This window comes from Amblyraja radiata, chromosome 23, assembly GCF_010909765.2.
Source record: "Amblyraja radiata isolate CabotCenter1 chromosome 23, sAmbRad1.1.pri, whole genome shotgun sequence".
In the NCBI taxonomy this organism is placed as follows: domain Eukaryota; kingdom Metazoa; phylum Chordata; class Chondrichthyes; order Rajiformes; family Rajidae; genus Amblyraja; species Amblyraja radiata.
The window spans coordinates 11,397,265-11,419,680 of NC_045978.1; the positions used below are offsets into that span (position 1 = coordinate 11,397,265).

Sequence of the window (22,416 nt, forward strand, 5' to 3'; positions counted from 1 at the left end):
CAATGGCATTTCAAGTTAATCTTCTTGCAATCTTATACACCGGGCCACTTTGGTTTTAGTACAATAGCTTTACCGTCACAACAATCAGTGCGGTGAACTTAATTCCCCACTGTAACATTTGTTCATCACAATTAGTTTGGTTTTCCATTCGTCACGACAATCGAAACCGCTTACACTTACGTGAATGCTCAATAATTGAAAAATTTCAGCAAATGAATAGAAACTGAAAAACCAGAATAATTTTCCATTTCTGCCGAATGTTTAAATTCTTGCTAACGTCATACTTGTAGCTGTGAATGTGTAAATATATTTATAATGACTACATTTATTAATACATAGGATAGCTATATTCTGCAACACCATTCACTTTAGTTTCTTCAGACCTGTAAACCGCGGCTGTTGTTAACCGAAACAAACATAGACATTACATTGCAAAGTACTTGTGTTACAACACCAGGATAAGCGCTCAAACTAGAAAATCTAAAGCCAAAGTACTATCTAAAATGATTATACAAACTTATGCTAAGGATAATAACTAACTCCATATGCAAAAATCAGTTACCTACATGTTAACAAGCACAACAAAAAAAACCCGATACAAGTATATCATTGGGATTATCAAGTGGGCACCTCCCTTCACCTCCCTTCGTTAAATTATGCTCATGACACCTCTGGATAACTCAACACTTAGTTCTGGCATCCCAGAACCCCCCCTCACCCCCCCCCCCCTCCTCAATATCTGCTCTCACCACCTATGCTACCAGTATCTACTAATAGATGGAGCAACATTGGTACACTCTCATTCTGAGTGTTACGGGGCTGTCCCACTTGGGCGACTTAATCCGCGAGTTCTGGCGAGTTTGCCCTCGAATCATACTCGCAGCATGGTCGACACGAGATCATAGGAGGTCATTGTAACTATCTTTCATGCTCGAGAGTAGTCCCCGTGTACTCGAGGCCTCAGCTAGGTCGCGGTGTATTTTTCAACATGTTGAAAAATCCCCGCGAGTAAAAAAAGGTCGCCATGGAAAAAAAATCAATACTTTTTTTACTCGTAGGTTTAGTCGTAGTAGGTCGGCATGTTAGTCGTAGGTAATCGAGGGTAGTCAAAGCTAGCCGAAGGTAGTCGTAGATAGTCTTCATCATAGTCGAAGGGAGGTCGAAGGAGATCGAAGGAGGTCGTCTTCACTCTCCACTATTCGGTGTCCACTTTTCCCAAGGTTAGTCGTAGCTAGTCGAAGCTGGTCTTCAACATAGTCGAAGGAGGTCGAAGGAGGTCTTCTACATGACATTTTTTCAAACTCTCCTAAGCTCGCCAATTAGGTCGTCCAAGTGGGACAGCCCCTTTAGCGGTAGTCTTCAGAGTAGGTTACAATTACTTCAAACTGCGTTACATGGCAGTTCGAGCATGGGCATGCAACTTAACCATACCGCTTTTTATTTATTTATCAAGAGATTGCATTATCAGTCTTCCAGCAAGCTAATTACTTCAGGAGGCTCTGCATTAAACATGTCCATTGACTGGTGTGCCATCATACCATTTCCAATGCAAACTCTGTGGTTGCCAGAGAAGAACTTTGTAGGAGGAACATAATTATTAGCCCCTAAAGGAGTTTTTTAGTTTAGTTACGAGATACAGCGCAGAACTCTGAGACCATGCTGACCTACACTAGCACTATCTTACACAATAAGGCCAATTTGCAATCATTAACAAAGCCAATTAACCGACAAACCTGTATTTTTTGGAGTGTGGGAGGAAACCGGATCACCTGGGGAAAAACCACGTGGTCACAGGGAGAAGGTATAAACTTTGTACAGACAGCACCCGTCACCAGGATTGAACCCGGGTCTCTGGCGCTGTAAGGCAGCCACTCTACCACAGCTCCATCCTTGCCGACTTGTTCCATGATAGAAGATTAATCTTTCAAGCTCTCTCAGATTGTGCCCAGGTACATAGGACATGCTCTCCTGGAGATATGTCCTACACTCTTCATGAACCTATCCACCTGCGCTGCCACATTCTGGGATCCAGAGTCTTGTACCTCAAGGATCCTCTGTTCTTTGACACTTTCTAGGGCCGTACCATTCACTGTGTATGTCCGACTTGCTTTCTTTCCGAAAATATATTATCTTGCATTTGTCTTGAATAAATTCCATTTGCCATTGCTCTGCCTAACGTTCCAGCTGATCTAGATCATGCTACAGTCTTTGAAAACTTTCCTAACTATGGAAAACTCCACAAATGTTTGTGTCATCAGCTTCTTTTGGATGCCAATCTTCATTGGAGTTAGGATTAGTTGTGAACAAATATTGCCCTTTCCAACACACAGAAAATTAGATACACCAGCAACAAATTAATAAATGTTAAATACATAAACGTTGTTCTATTGCAACTGGTTCACAAGTTCAAGGAGCAGAATTAGGTAATTCGGCCTATCAAGTCCACTCTGCCATTCAATCATGGCTGATCTAACTTTCCCTCCAAACCCCGTTCTCCTGCCTTCTCCCCATAACCCCCGACACCCGCACTAATCAAGAATCTGTCAATTTCCGCCAATTATCTGTCAATTATCCATTGGCTTGCCTCCATAGCCTTCTGTGGCAATGCGTTCCACAGATTCACCACTCACTGACTAAAGAAATTCCTCCTCATCTACTTTCTAAAGATACGTTCTTTTATTCGGAGGCGATGGCCTCTGGTCCTCGACTCTCCCACTGGTGGAAACATGCTCTCCACATCCACTCTATCCAGGCCTTTAACTATTCGGTCTTTGTCAATTAGGCAAGATTTATATTCATATTCTTGCAACTGAAGTTGAGCTCACCTCACAGAAACCAATGAACTCATGAAACTGAGTGCGGAGTAAAAACAGATGAGTGGGTTATAATAGTGCATTGGTGCAAGTTGCTTCAAGATTTAATGAAAGATAACCTGGATCATTGCCAGTCTTTCAGTACATCATGCAAGACTAGTTGCTGCAGGATGCTTTTGCAAACTGTGTGGGATGTGACCACGCATATTAACCAACATATTAGAGGGTTTGTGTAAGAAAGAACTGCAGGTGCAGGTTTCAAATCGAAGGTAGACACAAAATGCTGGAGTAACTCAGCGGGACAGGCAGCATCTCTGGAGGGAAGGAATGGGTGACGTTTCCCATTCCGTCTCTCCAGAGATGCTGCCTAGCCCGCTGAGTTACTCCAGCATTTTGTGTCTATATTGGAGGTTCTATAACTTCCACTCCCGACTAATCTCCCGCTGCAATATGACTTATCCAAAGGTGGCTTATTCCCAATAGACATTAAAGGGGCATTAATGGCCATGATATGTTTTAGTCGGGAGGCGGGAGGAAAGTCAGTTGGGTTACTGATCCCAAGTGCCACCTGGTGGTGTGATTAGGGAGTACACAGAGTTGGAGGATGAGTTGAGTTGAATATAGTTTATTGTCCCGTGTACTGAGGTCCAGTGAATAGCGCCACAGTATCTGTTGGGAGTAGAGATAGCCACACATGATTACATTCAAACTGTGCACAAATACTGCAGGTAGGGCAAAGAGAAAAATACCAGAGTGCAGAACAGAGTGTTACAACATTAAACTATTCCAACTACAGAGAAAGTGCAAACAAAAAAAGTGCATGGGCCACAATGGGGTAGATTGGGAGATCTATCCGTTTAGCTTATGAAGATCAGGACTACAACATTAGCTTATGAGTGGGGCAAGATGAGAGGAATGTGCAGGAAGGAAATGCAGATGTTGGTTTAAACCGTAGACACGAAAAGCTGGAGCAACAGCGGGACAGGCAACATCTCTGGAGAGAAGGAATGGGTGACGTTTCGCGTCGGTCTCGACCTGAAACGTCACCCATTCCTTCTTTCCAGAGATGCTGCCTGTCCCGCTGAGTTACCAAGATGGAAGGAATGGTACATGGAAAGGAAACTGCAGAACTTTTTTTAAGAACGAGGCTGCAAAGTTCAGAAAAAGACCTTTTTGATGTTGACCTACCAATAAACTCATGCAAGAAGACAAGAGAAGCGATGTAACAACTGAGGCTGAGGAGTTCTGCCACGATCATGAGCCAGTGCCAGGTCTGGATTGTGAGTGCCACCATCAGCAACTCAGTGAGAATGAGCGAGGTGAAGGAGATGGCCACTGCATGCACAAACTCCGAATCAAACAGCAGGAGAGCGCCGTACATGATTATTCCGCCTAAGAAAACAAAAAGTGAAGAGAAGTAAGACTTGTGTTACAGGCCGATAAATATGACAAATTAAATCAATATGTAAATCAAATCAAAATCCCAAGGAAGGCAAACTCGATGCTAGGATTTATATCAAGAGGACTAGAATACAAACACAGGGATGTAATGCTGAGGTTCTATAAGGCGCTGGTCAGGCCGCATTTGGAGTATTGTGAGCAAATTTGGGCCCCATATACAAGGAAGGATGTACTGCCTCTGGAGAGGGTGCAGAGGAGGTTTACAAGAATTATTCCAGGAATGAGTGGGTTAGCATATGATGTGCGTTTGACAGCACTGGGCTTGTACTCGCTGGAGTTTGGAAGGTTGAGGGGGGACCGCATTGAAACTTACAGAAAAATGAAAGGCATGGATAGAGTGGATGTGGAAAGGATGGAACTGGTGGAAGATTCTAGGGCCAGAGGTCATAGCCTCAGAATTAAAGGGTGCTCTTTTAGAAAGGAGACGAGGAGGAACTTTGATGCAGAGGGTAGTTACTCTGTGGAACTCATTGCCACAGAGGGCTGTGGAGGCCAAGTCAGTTCGATATTTTGAAGGCAGAGATAGACACATTCTTGATTACAACGGGTTGTCAAGGGTTATGGGGAGAAGGCAGGAAAATGGGATTAGGAGGCAGAGATCAGCCATGATTGAATGGTGGAGTAGACTCGATGGGCCATTTCTACTCCTATAACTTGTGAACTTACGACATACACTTTTGCCTGAGAGACAGAGGATGTGGTTTCTAGTCTTGGTATAGACCAACAAGGCTCTAGTGACAGTACTGAGAGAGTGTTCCACTGATAGTGACACCATAGTGCGGAGATTCGAGACGAGGACCTGTTTTTTCACATGGACACAAAATATCATATTGGATTCTTTAAAGCAGAGTGGAGGGAATCTTGTTGCCTTGGACAATAATAAAGTTCATCACAATGTTATTTCTGGGATCTTGCCAACAAGACAAAGAAGCTGTATTAATTCCTATACCCAAACTTCAATGAACATAACTTCAATGGTTTGAAGCCATCTAAATCATAAAACAATATATATTATGGCATTGAGATGAGTGGAAAAAGTAAATTGGCCAATAAAGTAGTGTTGAGACAAATAATCTTACTGAATGCTGGAGGCTAGCTTGATGGAATTACACTCTCTCCAACATTTTATGTTCTTACGTAAATATAAACCTTTATGTATTTTGTTTTACATGCATTTATTATAAAATGTCATGCCCATACCTTGGTATATACTAATCAAAACCCAAACCAGAAATGTTTTGAAAGACAACGGTCGACCCTGAAATAGAAAAGGAAAAACAAAATCTGTGTCAGAGATGCTGCCACACTTTACAGGTACAACCCAATGTTGAGTCAACGTTTCAATATTCAGAGTACACATAATGTGCAACTGAAATGTTCAAAGTTTCACGGAGGAAAGCTCCCCAATTAGTTTAATTTAGAATTCTTTGAACACAAATCATTTGACAGGTTTCATGTGTTGGGAGTTTTTAAAAGCAGCATTAAGTTCCTGGAACTGACGATTCAACTGTAACTGCGGCAGCAGAAGTTTCCATTGTGATGTTGTTCATTTAGATTTGCAGTTTTTAAATTTGTCAACAAAGGTGCAAAGCTGCCCCTGTCAGATAGTTGCCGAAACAATCATTTTCGAAGCTGGTGCGATGACACACTGTCAGTCTGAAGAAGGGGCTCGACCCGAAACGTCGCCTTTTCCTTCTCTCCATAGATGCTGCCTCACCCGCAGAGTTTCTCCAGCATTTTTTGTCTACCTTCGATTTTTCCAGCATCTGCAGTTCTTTCTTAAACACTGTTATCTAAAATCATGGCAATGGTCTTTGAAAATAGAGATTCAATTACTATAATAATAATACTCAGGGATTCTAGACATCAACTCGTGGGAGTTAACTTTGCTGTTCATTTAGTGTCTCACACAAAATGGTAAATGCAAGAATTATTGAGACACAGAAGCCTGCAGACGTGGGAATCTTGAGCAAGAAACAAAATATCGGAGAAACTTAGTGGGTCAGGCAGTATCTGTGGAGAAAGATGGACTGCCAATGTTTTGGAATGTTTACTTCCTTCCACAGATGCTGCCTGACATTCTGAGATCTTCCACCACTTGGTTTTATGCTAGAATTAATCTTTGGTATCCCAGCAAAATATTTCAGAATCTTTAGCTGCCATGTGCACTGTTAAATGCAGAAGGTCAGAGGAACAATTGTGGAAATGGTGAATCGATCTCTCCCACTTTGCTTCAGGTGGAGGTTTATTATGCCACTTAGCAACCTCAAAAGTGCCCAACCTACAAACCACCAATCTCAAAAAAACTGTATCTAGCAGGTCTGACTGACTGGTAATCCCTCTAGCAGGACCACAAACGTTTAGATGTGATTACCATAACCACTGCTTCGCCAGTCAGATTTTAAAGAAGGATTCTCCTGGTGCTTTGAGTTGTCGGCTTACTGGAGCAAACAAGACCAGACCTAAACCCAAACAACTCCTAAATAGAATCCATGGTCATGGTCAACTGCGTGGTGCTCAGATGTGGCAGTCCTATCCAACTCTTGCTCTCCGCACCTGGAACACCTGGCTGTGAAGTGCCGTCCCTTCTACCTACCGAGGGAATTCACCTTCATCATCCTGACCGCATCCCAACAAAATCCTTCCGAGTGTTTCCCAACCAGAAGCCTTGGATGAAACATGAGATCCGCACTTTTCTGAAGTCCAGATCCCGGGCATTCAGGTCTGGAGATACAGAGGTCTACAAGAAGTCCAGATACGACCTTGGTAAGGCCATCAAAAAAGGGCAAAAGGGATTTCTGCTCCAAGCTGGAGGATGACGGATGTTCGGCAAATGTGGCGGGGCTTGAATGCCATCATATCTTACAAGGCGAAATTAGGAGGCAGCTCAATTGTCAGCGAAGCATCACTCCCTGAGTTGTGGGCAAACTCTTCTAAACTCGCAGATTAGGTCGCCGCAGTGGGATAGCCCCTCAACTGACTGGAGTTTTTACGAACATTTTCAACCTCTCACTTCTGAGGCCTGAGGTTCTCACCTGCTTTAAATACTGGTGCCCAAGAAGAGCAAGGTGACGCGCCTCAATGACTATCGACCAGTGGCACTAATGTCTGTGGTGATGAAGTGTTTTGAGAGGTTGATCATGGCGCAAGTCAACTCCTACCTGGCCAAGAACCTCGACCCACTGCAGTTCGCTTACCGCCACAACAGATCAACGGTGGATGCGATCTCACTGGCTCCCCACTACGCTCTGGACCACTTGGATAACAAAAACTCATATGTCAGGCTGTTATTCATTGTCTACAGCTCGGCGTTTAATACCATCATCCCCTCCAAGCTGGTTACCAAGCTCTCAGATCCGGATCTCCGCACATCCGTCTGCAATTGGATCCTCGACTTCCTCATTCACAGGCCAGTCTGTCCGTATTGGTGGAAATGTGTCATCCTCGATAACAATCAGCACGCGAGCACTTCGAGGCTGCGTGCTCAGCCCCTTGCTGTACTCACTCTATACTCATGACTGTGTAGCCGGGCACAGTGCGAACTCCATCATCGAGTTCGCCGCTGACACCACTGTTGTGGGACGAATCACTGATGGTGACGAGTCAGAGTATAGTAGTGAGATCGACCAATTGACCAAATGGTGCCAGCACAATAACCTGTCTCTCAACACCAGCAAAACCAAGAAACTGATTGTGGGTCCCTATCCAACCACTTCAGAAGTCCACAATCCCGTTTATATGGACGATGGTGGAAAGGGTCAAGAACTTCAAATTCCTGGGCGTGCATATTCCTGGTCCCAGCACACTGATGCAATTATAAAGAAAGCACATCAGCGCCTCTACTTCCTGAGATTACAGAGTCATATGTCAAAGAGGACTCTCTCGAACTTCTACAGGTGCACAGTAGAGAGCATGTTGACTGGTTGCATCGTGGCTTGGTTCGGCAACTTGAGCGTCCAGGAGCGGAAAAAAATGCAGAAAGTTGTGACCACTGCCTAGTCCAACATTGGCTCTGACCTCCCCACCATTGAAGGGATCTATCGCAGTTGCTGCCTCAACAAGGCTGCCAGCATCATCAAGGACCTACAACATCCTGGCCACAAACTCATCTCTCCGCTGCCATCAGGTAGAAGGTACAGGAGCCTGAGATATGGTACATCCAGGTTCATGAACAGCTTCTTCCCCACAGCCATCAGGCTATTAAACTCGTCATCAAACAAACTCTGAACTTTAACAGCCTATTGCGCTTTATCTGTTTATTTATATACTACATAGACACACTGAATTGTTCTGTATTTAAGCTTACTATATTCTGTTGTGCTGCTGCAAGCAAGAATTTCATTGACCTATCTGGGATACATGACAATAAACTCTCTTGACTTGACTTGAAGGTACATCATAGCGAGCATAGAAAGAATTGAGCTTGTCTGGGAGTGATGTATCAATGTCATTTGAACAACTCGGTTTCACTTTGTAGAAAGTGATGGTGTGCAAGCCCTGCCACAGGTGCTGAACGTCCATCCGAACCTCCAGTTTAATTTGTGCTTTAATTTCAGTTCAATCGTCTCTTTCTCGATGGCCTTCTAATGGCTTAATCTGGTTAAACTCATTTACAGTGTTCAAGTATAAGTAAGTTTAACTAGATGTTGCGGGGTGGGAGATTGCAACCTTCACGAGGTCCGCCCTGTTTCAACGAATGCAATCAACCTGGCGGGCACAATCAAATAAGATCAAATAGAACAAGTTGTCCTGCAACTTTAGGCTGTGCACGCCATACACAAGAAGAAGAATAGATGTTGCAAAATTCAAAAAGAACCTGAAAAAATAACACAAAATATACAAGGCACTTATAATGAAGAGAATAATTCCAGTGTACCTTGGCAAGATCTTTATAGAGTTCTGGATAAAGCATTGCAACTTCTGATTTAACATCTTTGTCTAAAACAAGAGAGAACACTGGGAACATGGTGTAGATTGTGGAATACCTGAGAAGAGAAATGCAAAATATAAACTTCCAGAGGCACAAGGCGCTTTCCTTCTTTGGTACAGCAACTGTGATATTAAATACCATTTAAAATGTATTTATTTGACCTTAAAAGGTGGTGGACAACTAAGGCAGTGTGTATCGGGTCTCGTTAGCTTGGTTGCTGACTGCCACATTATTGTCTGCACAGATCAGTACAGAATTTCTGCCAATGCAAACTGAAGGAACAACACCCCATATTCTGCTCACATCCTAACAGTATGAACACTGAATTCCTCAATTTTAGGTAACATCCACAACCTTCTCCCCCCCACCCCCTCCCCAAACTCCACTTTCCCTTCCCCCTCTCCCCTGATCGTACCCATTTCTCCCCTCCCCTTACACCCATATTCCTTCCGCTGGCTACACAATTTGAAATTCTTCTTTGCGTATCCCATGGATTCGACCTTTTCATCGCCAGCCTTTGTCCAACTATCTGCCTATCAGATTATAATCAAGCACTTGGCCCATGTTGACCAACCTGGGTGTGCAGTGAGACCCAGGTTGGTCAACATGGGCCAAGTGCTTGATTATAATCTGATTTCCATACATGAAGACACTGAGATCATTCATGTGCTGCACCTGTTGATCAGAGCCTGGCTCATCTGTGGAATGTGATTAGGAATGTAATTTAGCCGAACCTTTTGCATAGCTAATCCAATGTAAAGCATAAATATTGCATTCAAGTGTAAATTAAAAGACTCGCTACAGTATGCACCAGATTGCATAATTTCAAGCTAAAAAATGCAAAAGCACCATACCATGGGATGGGGGACACCCCCCTCCCACACCCCCTGGTCGCTACGCTCCCTCAGTTTGGTCTCTTGCAATTTCTCACTCCCAACTTTCACCCAATGTTGGCAGCACTGTAATAGGGGCCTAAGGGGTAACTTTTTTTACAAAGTGTGGCGAGTGTATGGAACAAGCTGCTGGAGGAAGTAGTTGAGGCCAGTACTATCGCAACATTTAAGAAACATTTAGACAGGTGCATGGATAGGATAGGTTTAGAGCAGTGGTTCCCAACCTTTTTTTGGTCATGCCCCACCTAATCACCTCTAAAATCCTGATGCCCCCCCCCCCCAAAAAATTATTTACTCAAAATAACATCTGAAACATAAACTACATATGTTTACCTGATGGAAAATCCAAAAAAATAAAAATCGAAAATTTGGACCCAGACCTCCTCAGTCGCGCTCAATTGCCCCCCTTAAAAATCAAATTGCCCCCCTGTGGGGCGTACGCCCCACGTTGGGAACCACTGGTTTAGAGGGATATGGGCCAAACGCAGGCAGGTGGGACAAGTGTAGATCTAACATGTTGTTCGGTGTGGGCAAGTTGGGCCGCTGGGCCTGTTTCCACACTGTATGACTAACAGCAGGAGTACTGAATTTTAGGTAACCAAAGTGACATCTTTTTACTTACCCTATAACAAGGAAACCCTGGTACAGAGGAATAGATGCAAAATAAAACACTGAAGAGAAAACAGCCTGTGGAAAGAAAACAAAGAGAACCGTTTTAACGGGCATCGGGGTTTGTAGCTGCATTGGAAAACAAACTATTCAAACTATTACAGAAATTATTAGTGAGCCAAACGTGCATTTAAATCACAAATGCGATCTTCCCCAGCTGGTTCTAACGTCAACATGGTCCAGGGTTCTGCTCCAAGGAGCAGGACAATAAAATGCCACAATGCAACGTCTGGTATCACTGAACAGCTGAAGTCAGACTGACCAAGAGGGAAGCTGGAAGTATCCCTGCCTTTCCCGTTGACTGATTATTAGGAAGAGGAGGCTGTTACTGGCGGTATTTAAAAGAACACTTTAAGTTTGTTTCATCAATGGCCAAAATCCAGAACTCCCTTGGCTTTTAGTAACTTGATACAATTTTTTCATGCATATGGAGGGTGGGGGGGGGGGGGGGGCAAAGGAAAAAATGTTTCTAATTTACATTTCAAAATTGTATACTTCCAAAGATATAGGGGCGGCATGGTGGCGGCATGGTGGCGCAGTGGTAGAGTTGGTGCCTTACAGCGCCAGAGACCCGGGTTCCATCCTTCTACATTCTACCCGTGACCCGTGTGAGTTTTCTCCGGGTGCTCCGGTTTCCTCCACACTTCAAGGACGTACAGGTTTGCAGGTGAATTGGCTTGGTAAAATTATAAATTGTCCCTAGTGGGTCAGATAGCGTTAATGTGCGGGGATCGCTGGTCGACACAGAGTCGGTTGGCCGAAGGACCCATGGTGAGTCCAATAATTTATGAATGAATAACAAGTCTGCAGATGTTGTAAGTCTGAAATAAGAATATAAGATGTGGAATGTACAGGGGGCGTGCAGTGATAGGATGGTCATAATAATTGTCCACGTGATAGTATTTATTTTGCTGGCCTCTACGAGAGGGAAGTGAATGTTTATAAGTTATGGATGATCTTTCTCGAGAAGTGTAAACAGAGGAAGAGAGGGATGTAATTAGAGGAAGTGGGGGGGGGGGGGGGGGGTGGAAGGGGAGGGGGAAAGAAAATGGTGTTACTGTGAGTTGTAGAAAACAGTAGGTGCAGGAAATCTGGCTCTAATCCTTAGCCACTTCTCCTAATTCCCAGTTCCTTTTCCTTCTGTCAGACTCATACCTTGAGTCTTGGCACTTTTGAAATTTGTAACAATTCCAAATACGACTGAAAGATAACTGGCCCCGTTTACACATTTGAGTAATTTGTTAAACCTTCCTTCTGGGACCAGGACATAAGCAATTGGAAAGCAGTCTGTTGAGAACACACTGTTCAGTGTTGTAGAGGGGATGGGAGATTGCAACCTTCGCGTGGTCTGCCCTGTTTCGACAAATGCAATCAACCTGGCGTGCACAATCAAATAAGGTCAAATAGAACAAGTTGTCCTACAACTTTAGGCTGTGCACGCCATACGCAAGAAGAAGTGTTGGAGAGCAGAGGGATCTAGGAGTGCAGGTACATAGTGCCCTGAAAATGTCATCGCAGGTAGATAGGGTGTTCCAGAAGGCTTTTGGTGCATTGGCCTTCATAGGCCATTCGGCCCATCAAGGGTACTGAGAATAGAAGTGGGGATTTTATGGAACAGTTTTACAATGCATTGGTGAGGCCGCACTTAAGAGCATTGTGTTCAGTTTTGGTCACCCTGTAATAGGAAGGGCGTTGTGAAGCTGGAAAGAGTGCAGAGAAGATTTACGAGGATGTTGCCAGGCCTCGAGGGTCTGCAGTGGTTGGGCAGGCTAGCACTTTATTCCTTGGAGTGTAAGAGGCTGACGGGTGATTTTATAGAGGTGCATATAATCATGAGGAGAATAGAAAGGGTGAAAGCACAGAGTCTTTTACCCAGAGATGGAGAATCAAAAGGACATAGGTTTAATGTGCAAGGGGAAAGATTTAATAGGAATCTTAGGGGCAACTTTTACACACAGAGGGTGGTGAGTGTATGGAACGATCTGCCAGAGGAAGTAGATGAAGCAGGTACTATATCAACATTTTGAAGACATTTAGACAGGTACGTGGATAGAGAAGGTTTAAAGGAATATGGGCCAAACACAGGAAGGTGGGACTAGCATAGATAGGGTATCTTGGTTGGCCTGGATGAATTGGACCAACGAGCTGTATGACTCCATGACCATGACACTAATGGGTGCACTAACACCAGCCAGTTTCTTCCTTTCCATCTACAGAATAGCTGAAGTGCTGTGGGATCTGGGAGTGTATAGATGGAAGGAAGAAGATGATTAAAGGCTGTACTAGAACTGTCAATCTTTTTTTCCCCCCCAATCACAATTGAAAAAAACCTAATAATTTAAAAACATTGTCCATATCCAAAATATAGGGCCTACACCTTGCATTTGCGATGTTGGCCAATATACAATGCACTTACGTCATCCATTGACTGGCAGTCAATCTTGTCAGCTGTTAAATACAGAGTCATAGAGCACGTATACAGGCCCTATAGCCAACATCCAGGCCAATCAAGATGCCCCATGTAACCTGCTCACATTTCCCTCATATCCCTCGAAACCTTTCCCATCCATGTATCTTTTAAATGCTGTGAAAGTACACACCTCAACTACTTCCTCTGACAACTCATTCCTTATACCCACTGTCTCCCGAGTTAAAATGTTGCCCCTCAGGTTCCTATTAAGTCATGCCAGTCTCACCTTCAACCTACATTCTCTGGTTCTTCATTCCCTTATGGGGAAAAAGACTGTGCATTCACCATATCTATTCCCCTCATTAATTTATATACCTCTATAAGATCACCAATGTTGAATAGCAAAAGGCCTGGATAGACATAGGCCAAATCAATGGATATTTTTATGGCAGAGCTAGATTCTTGATTAGTACGGGTGTCAGGAGTTATGGGGAGAAGGCAGGAGAATGGGGTTGAGAGGGAAAGATAGATCAGCCATGATTGAATGGCAGAGTAGACTTGATGGGCCAAATGGCCTAATTCTACTCCTATCAATTATGAATTTCATGATCACCCCTCCTGCACTTCATGGAATAATGTCCTAGCATGCCCGAACATTCCGGCTAGCTCAGGCTCTCGTGTCTCCTTCGTTATATGAAGTTGAACGTTCCTTTTCAAGAACATAGGGGTTTAGTTACCTGCATGGTACTGATGCACAAGCTTCTGTGGATGACAAACTGGCTGAGGGCAGCCGACCTCTTGTAGCTGTTGCGTCCGTGGACCATCAGTAACCTACCAAGGTGTTTGAACTGAGTTATGGAGAAGTCTGACGCCAAAGATGCTTGCTTTCCTTCCTAAAGAAATTTAGAAAAGTATATAATCTTGTTTAGTAATACTAATTTAATCAAAGTGCAAATTAAATATAGTTTCCAACAAGTTTATTGAGGCAATTGTCAGAGGGTAGTTAATCTGTGGAACTCATTGCCACAGAGAGCTGTGGAGACCAAGTCAGTGGATATTTTTGAGGCAGAGATAGACAAATTCTTGATTAGAATGGGTGTCAAGGGCTATGGGGAGAAGGCAGGAAAATGGGATCAGGAGGCAGAGATCAGCCATGATTTAATGGCGGAGTAGACCCGATGGGCCGAATTCTACTCTGTGAACTTGTGAACTGCCTTCTCACTTAACAAATGCAGCAGAGGTGAAAGGAAAGTGTTGTAAGCCACTGAACCATCCCTTTCCATGTCTTTAGTGTCTGCTGCAACAGATTTGACTTTTGATCTTAAAAACTGAAAGATTGCAGGAGTCAACCTTTTAGTCACAAATTCTGCTCAACCATAAATCCTACCAGATAATGCAAGTAAATTGATGTCAACTAAACCTATTTCAGATAGTACTTTTTAGGCCAAGAATTTAGGGCAGCACGGTGGCACAGCGCCTTACAGTTGCTGCCTTACAGTGTCAGAGACACGGATTCGATCCTGACTAAGGGTGCTGTCTGTATGGAGTTTATACATTCTCCCTGTGAACACGTGGGTTTTCTCCGGGTGCTCCAACACTTCAAAGGGGGGCAAGTTTGTAGGCTAATTGGCTTTGGTAAAATTGTCCCTAGTGTTTGAGGGATAATGTAAGTGTACGGGGATCGCTGGTCAGCGTGGACTCGATGGGCCGAAGGGTCTGCTTCCACGCTGCATCTCTAAAGTAAACTAAATATCAGTGGTAATGAAAAAGATCTGAAGAAGTGTTTTGACTCAAAACATCACCAATTTGTTTTCTCCAGAGATGCTGCCTGACCCATTGAGTTGCTCCAGCATTTTGTGTCTATCTTCAGTGTCAACCAGCATCTGCAGTTCCTTCCTACACATCTGAGGTAACTATTTTTGGGACGACAGATGGCACAATGGGCTAAGTGTTCGGCTGGCAACCGGAAGGTAGCCGGTTCGAATCCCGCTTGGAGTGCATACTGTCGTTGTGTCCTTGGGCAAGACACTTCACCCACCTTTGCCTGTGTGTGAATGTGTGTGAGTGATTGGTGGTGGTCGGAGGGGCCGTAGGCGCAGATTGGCAGCCACGCTTCCGTCAGTCTGCCCCAGGGCAGCTGAAGCTACAGAAGTAGCTCACCACCACCGAGTGTGACTGAGGAGTGAATGAATAATGCGATCTAAAGCGCCTTGAGTATTAGAAAGGCGCTATATAAATCCCATCCATCATTATTATTATTATTTTTATTCAGGATGGCAAACACAATATGCCATCCAAATATCTTCTGGTAACATCGCTGGGAGAAAGAAAAAAATACAAAGATCTTTTTCTTTGGGTACTTTTATTTGAAACTTATTCTTTTGACCATTTCCGCAGAGTGCTGACACTGGTAAATAAATATTCCCTAAACTGGTTGCCAAACAGTATTTCACATTTCCTCGGATTTCAGAAGGAATGTGTCTTTGCTTACATGCTGCTGCCAAATGAAAATTACTGATCTCCTTTTCTCCTTGAAAGTTGCCTCTGGTGATCAGTCTTTGTCACTTAATTCCTGTTTCTTGTGACCCCACAGTCTCTCTGGACTGTGACCTATTGCTTTGAAAATAATTAGTTCTTCAGTTTGGCTCAGACTCAAATTATTTTTATATATAAAATATTAGCAGTACGATACATCTGCACATTGATGCCTAGAGTAAGATTTTCTGTGTTGTCAGCAAAGGTGTTGTATGTACATCCCTAGCCCGTCAGGTTCTCTCATATACACAATGCTCAGTTTAATATCCTCGCATTGCATCACCTATCATGCACAGTTAGGCACTCTCGCCCCTCGTATAAGATTATACTCTACCCCATAACAATGTTACCAGCTCCTGGGTTTGCCAGAGGCCATCTATAACTCCAAAACAAAAGACGCAAAGTGCTGGAGTAACTCAGCAGGTCAGGCAACATTTATGGAGAACATGAATAGGTGATGTTTCGGGTCGGGACGGGTCCCGACTCGTATTGTCACTTACCGTCTCCATGTTCACCCCGATCCGCTGAGTTACTCCAGCACTTTGTGTCTTTTTTTGTAAGCCAATGTCTGCTGTTCCTTGTGTCACCATCGATACTGAGGAGTGGTACAGTGGCGCAGCGGTAGAGTTGTTGCCTTACAGCGCCAGAGATCCGGGTTCAAATTTGATTATTGGTGCTTTCTGTGCAGAGTTTGCACATTCTCCCTGTGACCACGTGGGTTTTTCTCCGGGTGCTCGGTTTCCTCTCACATTCCAAAGACGTGCAGGTTTATAGGTTTATTGGCTACTGTAAATTGTCCCTAGTGTGTGTAGGATAGTGTTAGCGTATGGGTGATCATGGTCAATGCCCAAGGGCCTGTTTCCACGCTATCTCTCTACACTCGCTGAAAACCAACCAAAGACCGAGAGCAGATCACACCAGAAGAGGCTGTGGTAGAACACGGCAGGTTAAGCAATTAAATCAGAAATACTCAGCAAGTTAGAGCGATTCTCTGCCTCTCTTTCCTCAATGTCGTACGTATCCACCAGTTTATCTTTTCGTTTCCGATCTCTGACATACACAGTATTTACAGATCTGGGTCTCTGCGCATCCCTCTGCAATTGGATCCAAGACTTCCTCTTCCACAGTCTGTTTCGAATTGGCAGAAACACTTCATCCTCAGTAACAATCAGTACAGGAGCACCTCAAGGCTGCGTGCTCAGCCCCCTGCTCTACTCACTCTATACTCATGACTGTGTAGCCGGACATAGTGTGAACTCTATCATCAAGTTTGCCGACGACACCACCATTGTGGGACGAATTACAGATGGTGATGAGTCAGAGTATAGAAGTGAGATCGACCGACTGACCAAATGGTGCCGGCACAACAACCTGGCTCTCAACATCAGTAAAACCAAAGAACTGATTGTGGACATTGGAAGAGGAAGGTTGAGGACCCACAATCCTGTTTACATCAATAGGACGATGGTGGAGAGGGTCAAAAACTTCAAATTCCTGGGCGTGCATATTTCCAGCGATCTTTCCTGGACCCAGCACACTGATGCATTCTAAAGAAAGCACATCAGCGCCTCTACTTCCTGAGAAGATTACGGAGATTCGGTATGTCAAAGAGGATTCTCTTGAATTTCTGCAGGTGCACAGTAGAGAGCATGCTGACTAGTTGCATCACGGCCTGGATAGGCAACTTGAACGTCCAGGAGCGGAAAAGACTGCAAAAAGTTGTGAACACTGTCCAGTCCTGACCTCCCCACCATCGAAGGGATCTATCGGAGTCGCTGCCTCAAAAAGGTAGCCAACATCATCAGAGACCCACACCATCCTGGCCACACACTCATCTCACCACTGCCATCGGGTAGAAGGTACAGAAGCCTGAAAACTGTAACGTCCACGTTCAGGAACAGCTTCTTCCCTACATCCATCAGGTTATTAAACACTACAACACATAAGCTCTGAACTACAATAGACTATTATTATTATTATTGCACTGTTATTGTTTGTTTTTTGAGTATGTGTGTATGTGTATATATAAACATATGTGCACATATACATGATTTATTATGTTTACATATTCTGTTGTGCTGCAGCAAGTAAGAATTTCATTGTTCTATCTGGGACATATGACAATAAAATACTCTTGACTCTTTTTGATTTTCATTTTGCCGTGGAAATTATTCTATGTTGCTTTTTGAATCAGAGCTTATCTAGCATCACTTGAACTACTCCCACCACCTTCGCAAAGTTAAACACCTCAAAGCACTTTGCATGATAAATGATACTATGGTGTGTGCTGCCTGTTGATTAGGATAGTGCAGAGAACATAAATCAGAGGATAAAATGCTGCAGAAACACATTAGCTTATGGTCAGGAAATGCGCAACGCAGACACGGGCCCACTCCTGGACTGAGCCAAAAACAACAGGTTGAGTCCAAATCAAGCAACTTGCTAACCAAGTGGGTGAAGCCTTAATTTTCAACTCTGCTGCAGGCTGAACGGGGTAACATAGGGGTTCTCAAAATGCACAGGGGAGTTTTCACATCACCGCTGGTTGGATTCCCATTCGTTCAGCCTCTCTCTGAACACAAAGTAGCATGGGGATGATAATGACCTGCTCATTTCAGTTCCAGCTTTGAAATACAAATTGAACACACTCCATATGATGGACTCCAGTTTCCTCACCGTCATCGAAGGAGTTTACCAGAGTCGCTGCCTCAAAAAGGCAGTCAGCATTATCAGAGACCCTGGCCACACACTCATTTAACTCCTGCCATTGGGAAGAAGATAGAGTCTGAAAATTGTAATGTCCAGGTTCAGGAACAGCTTCTTCCCTGCAACCATCAGGCTATTAAAGACTACAACCTCCAAATAAGCTCTGAACTACATAGACATGGGGGCACTGGTTTTGTCTTTGTGCACTATTATTGCGTGTTTGTTTGCGTTGTGTATGTGTGTATGTATGTTTGTGTGTGTATATACATATATATATACACATATATGTGCCCGTGCATGCATGTGTAGGTGTATGTATGTTTGTGTACATAAATACATGTACTTTTTTGTGTGTTATATTGGTTACAGAGTACTATATTTACATAGGTAGACACAAAATGCTGGAGTAACACAGCAGGACAGGCAGCATCTCTGGAGAGAAGGAATGGGTGACGTTTCAGTTCGAGACCCTTCTTCAGACTGATGTCTTACTGTCTCCGACTACATTCTATCTCTGTCCCGCTCCCTCCCGACATCAGTCTGAAGGAGGGTCTCGACCTGAAACATCACCCATTCCTTCTCTTTTGTGTCTATCTTTGATTTGAACCAGCATCTGCAGTTCTTTCCTACAAACTATGCTTACATATATATATACTGCTGCGCTGCTGCAAGTGGGACATATATGACAATAAACCTCTCTTGACTGTTAAGGAGGAGGGGAAAACGGCTCATGGCTATGTCAAGGATATCTCCACACTCACTGTGACACTGAAAAGGGAGAAAGGAGGCAACGTTTCTCTTGCGACAGCAGTAAAGAAGCCTGCAGGTGGCATGAGAAACCCTTGAGCAGAAGAAGCTTCAGCCATCAGCAGCAAGAATGTGGTCCCCACACCTGATCCAGTGCTATAGATAGTTAATGATTTCAGAAACAACGAACTCCAGATGCTGATTTACAAAAGTGCTGGAATAATGCAGTGGGTCAGGCAGCATCTTTGGAGAACCTGGATAGGTGATGTTTCGGATCAGAACCCTCATATTTTACTTGGGCAGCTTACAGCCCAGCAGGATGAATGTTGTATTCTCTAATTATAAGTAACTTCTACAACACATCCCTCCCCCCTCCCCTCCCCTCCCTCCCCCGTGTCATTTAACCAGTTCCACGGTTCACAACAATGGATCTCTCTTGATCACTCCTTCCCCAGCGAACAATAGAGCTGCTGCCTCACAGCGCCGGAGATCTGGGTGCGATCCTAACCTCGGGTGCTGTCTGTGCAGAGTTTGCACGTTCTCCCTGTGTAACTGCGTGGGTTTCCTCCGGGTGTTCTGGTGTAGTTTCCCAAAGTTCGTCGATTAATCGGCCTCTGTGGAATTGCCCTTAACGTGTTGGGAGTGGAAGAGAAAGTGGGATGGCATGGAACTGGTGGCCGAAGGGCCTGTTTCCATGCTGTATCTCTAAACTAAAATCAACGTGCTTCGGATTAAAACCAAAAACAACAGCTACATTTGCTCTCGATCAGTATATTTAAATTACTGACTCACCTCCCCCAAAAATTCCAGTACACTGTCTATCATGCTTTGGCTATGTTCAGAAAATGGTGGATTGGCCCATATTTCCAGCCTTTTGCACAATTGAATGTATTAATGCTCCACACCTAACTGCTGCAAAACCTCACCTGTTATTCGGAGCTAGATCCTCCTCCTCCACATCTAAATATGTAATGGTGTGAAGCCGGCACAAAAGTTGAGCCTCATTTCATATCTGCTGTTCATGGCAAACCCGTTTGTAATTCAATATTTAGAGTTGATCTGCCCTGGATTATCATGTGCAAGCAATCGAACAGAATAGGTGAGAATGTGTGGAACATGCTTGTGAATCCTCACCTTGCCTTCAATGCCCACTCCACAGTCTGCAGCCTGGATCATACTCACATCGTTACCTCCGTCCCCTGCAATGTAAATGGAATAAAACAAAGCAAGAGCAACTTTAAATCCAACGCACGCTTTCAAGTTCTGACACAACATATGACAAACTTCTCCGTTTCCAGTGGCATAGTTCAGTTTAGTTTGGAGATACAGTGTGGAAACAGGCCCTTCGGCCCACAGAGTCCGCACCGACCAGCGAGTCCTCGGATCTGATCACACTTGGTCTACCACACATGCACTGTTGAGTGAAGGATGGCCATAACTAATTGACGGAGGGATAGTGCCACAGACATCATTGTACTTGGTTGTACAAACAAGGAATATCAGATGGTGGTTTACAATTTAAAAAAAGTGCTGGAGCAACTTAGCGGGCCAGACAGCATCCCTAGAGAAAATGGATAGGTAACATCTCAGGTCGGGACACTTCTTCAGAATCAGATTGTACGATTTGCGCCCCAAAGAAATCAATCACTTTTGTCAAAGCTGGAGAGAAGCCTCGACCACAACCAAAACAAGGATGGGCCTCCTCTACACAGCCACTGACTGGCAGCTGCACGTCGATCTGGGCAAACAGCTGAAATTTCCACAGCACATCACAGCAACATCACTCCGGCCAGACATGATCATCACCTCCGAAGTGACAAAACAGCTGATCATTCTGGAGCTGACAGTGCCCTGGGAAGAGCGTATTGAAGAGGCTAACGAGGGGAAACGCGCAAAGTACCAGGAACTGGTGGAGATGTGCCGGGACAGTGGCTGGAAGACATACTATGAGCCCATAGAGGTGGGCTGTAGAGGCTTTGCAGGATGCTCACTCTGCAAAGTCCTCAACCAGTTGGGTTTTACGGGGCTGGCAAAGAAGAGGGCCATTAAATCCGCAAACGATGCCGCAGAGAAAGCCACCAGGTGGTTTTGGATTAAGATGGCTGATCCATGGGCGGTTGCTGCTGGGGCACAAGTCGGGGCTTGATCAACCCCGGCTGGGTCGCCTGGGCGAGGGTGTCTGATGTTGTGAGACCCGAAACACCCGATGACCCCAGGTCACATCACTGCGGATGCATCTTTCACACTGGCGACACATGGTAAACCCCAGTCTTACTGGGATTTGCAGCATCACATGAATAAACCCACCTCTCAAATTGTTAAAGTCATCCATGCATTTACAAAATGTTTTCAACAATTATTTTAATCCTTGATTTTAATTAATATTATTTAAAATTTTAAGTTCTTGACGAATTTTTGACAAAAAAAAACAAAGCTCTCTTATTTGCCAAAGCAAATGTGTGTTATATGTGGCCCATGGTCCAGATAAGGCTTGAGTAAGGGATTCTTCTGGTCCACCTTCAAAACCTGGGTTTATTCTTGGACTACCTGGCCACTTACCGTGGTAGCTGCCCTGGTTGCACCTTTATATCTGAGAGAGAAGCATTTCCTCCCCAACTTTCCCCATAAAACCCAGAGACAGTAATCCTAGGCCAACCCCAGGCCAGTTAAATCAAAAGGCCAAAGCATATGAGGACCAGGGGGAACATTGTAAGAGCAATGACAAATGGCAGGATACAACATCTCTGTGGTCTACTTGGCTTGGAGTGGGAGCAGGGAGTATTGTAGAGAACTGAAGTCACAAAGGCCCCCGAGCTCCGGATGTTGTCCAACAGTGTCATCTAGTGTCCAGTGAAGGAAGTACAATTCCATGTGAAGTAGACAAAAATGCTGGAGATACTCAGCGGGTGAGGCAGCATCTATAGAGCGAAGGAAATATGCAACGTTTCGGATCGAGACCCTTCTTCAGACGAAGAAGAGTCTCGACCCAAAGCGTCGCCTATTTCCTTTGCTCCATAGATGCTGCCTCACCCACTGAGTTTCTCCAGCATTTTTGTCTACCTTTGATTTTCCAGCATCTGCAGTTTCTTCTTAAACATTCCTTGTGAGGCGACGTTTTCCTTGCTCTGGGTGCTACTGCACAGTGGTGCAGCAGGTAGAGCTGCTGCCTTACAGCGCTAGGGACCCGGGTTCGATCCTGACCTTGGGCGTTGTCTGTACAGAGTTTGTTGGTTCTCCGTGACCATGTGGGTT

The 22,416-nt window shown here is 44.4% G+C and overlaps 1 protein-coding gene across 2 annotated transcripts in view; it reads right to left on the reverse strand.

Moving 5' to 3' along the window:
• atp9a (ATPase phospholipid transporting 9A (putative)) overlaps positions 1-22,416 on the reverse strand; it is a 106,938-nt gene that overhangs the window by 2,144 nt on the left and 82,378 nt on the right. The window contains exons 22-27 of one of the 2 annotated variants that reach the window (XM_033041553.1): positions 20,299-20,363; positions 13,914-14,069; positions 10,720-10,784; positions 9,151-9,259; positions 5,475-5,532; positions 4,002-4,205 (exon numbers count right to left, since the gene is read on the reverse strand). In XM_033041553.1, the coding sequence (XP_032897444.1) occupies positions 4,002-4,205; positions 5,475-5,532; positions 9,151-9,259; positions 10,720-10,784; positions 13,914-14,069; positions 20,299-20,363 (657 nt within the window). The remainder of the gene's footprint in view (positions 1-4,001; positions 4,206-5,474; positions 5,533-9,150; positions 9,260-10,719; positions 10,785-13,913; positions 14,070-20,298; positions 20,364-22,416) is intronic. The other variant, XM_033041554.1, reaches the window with a different exon arrangement.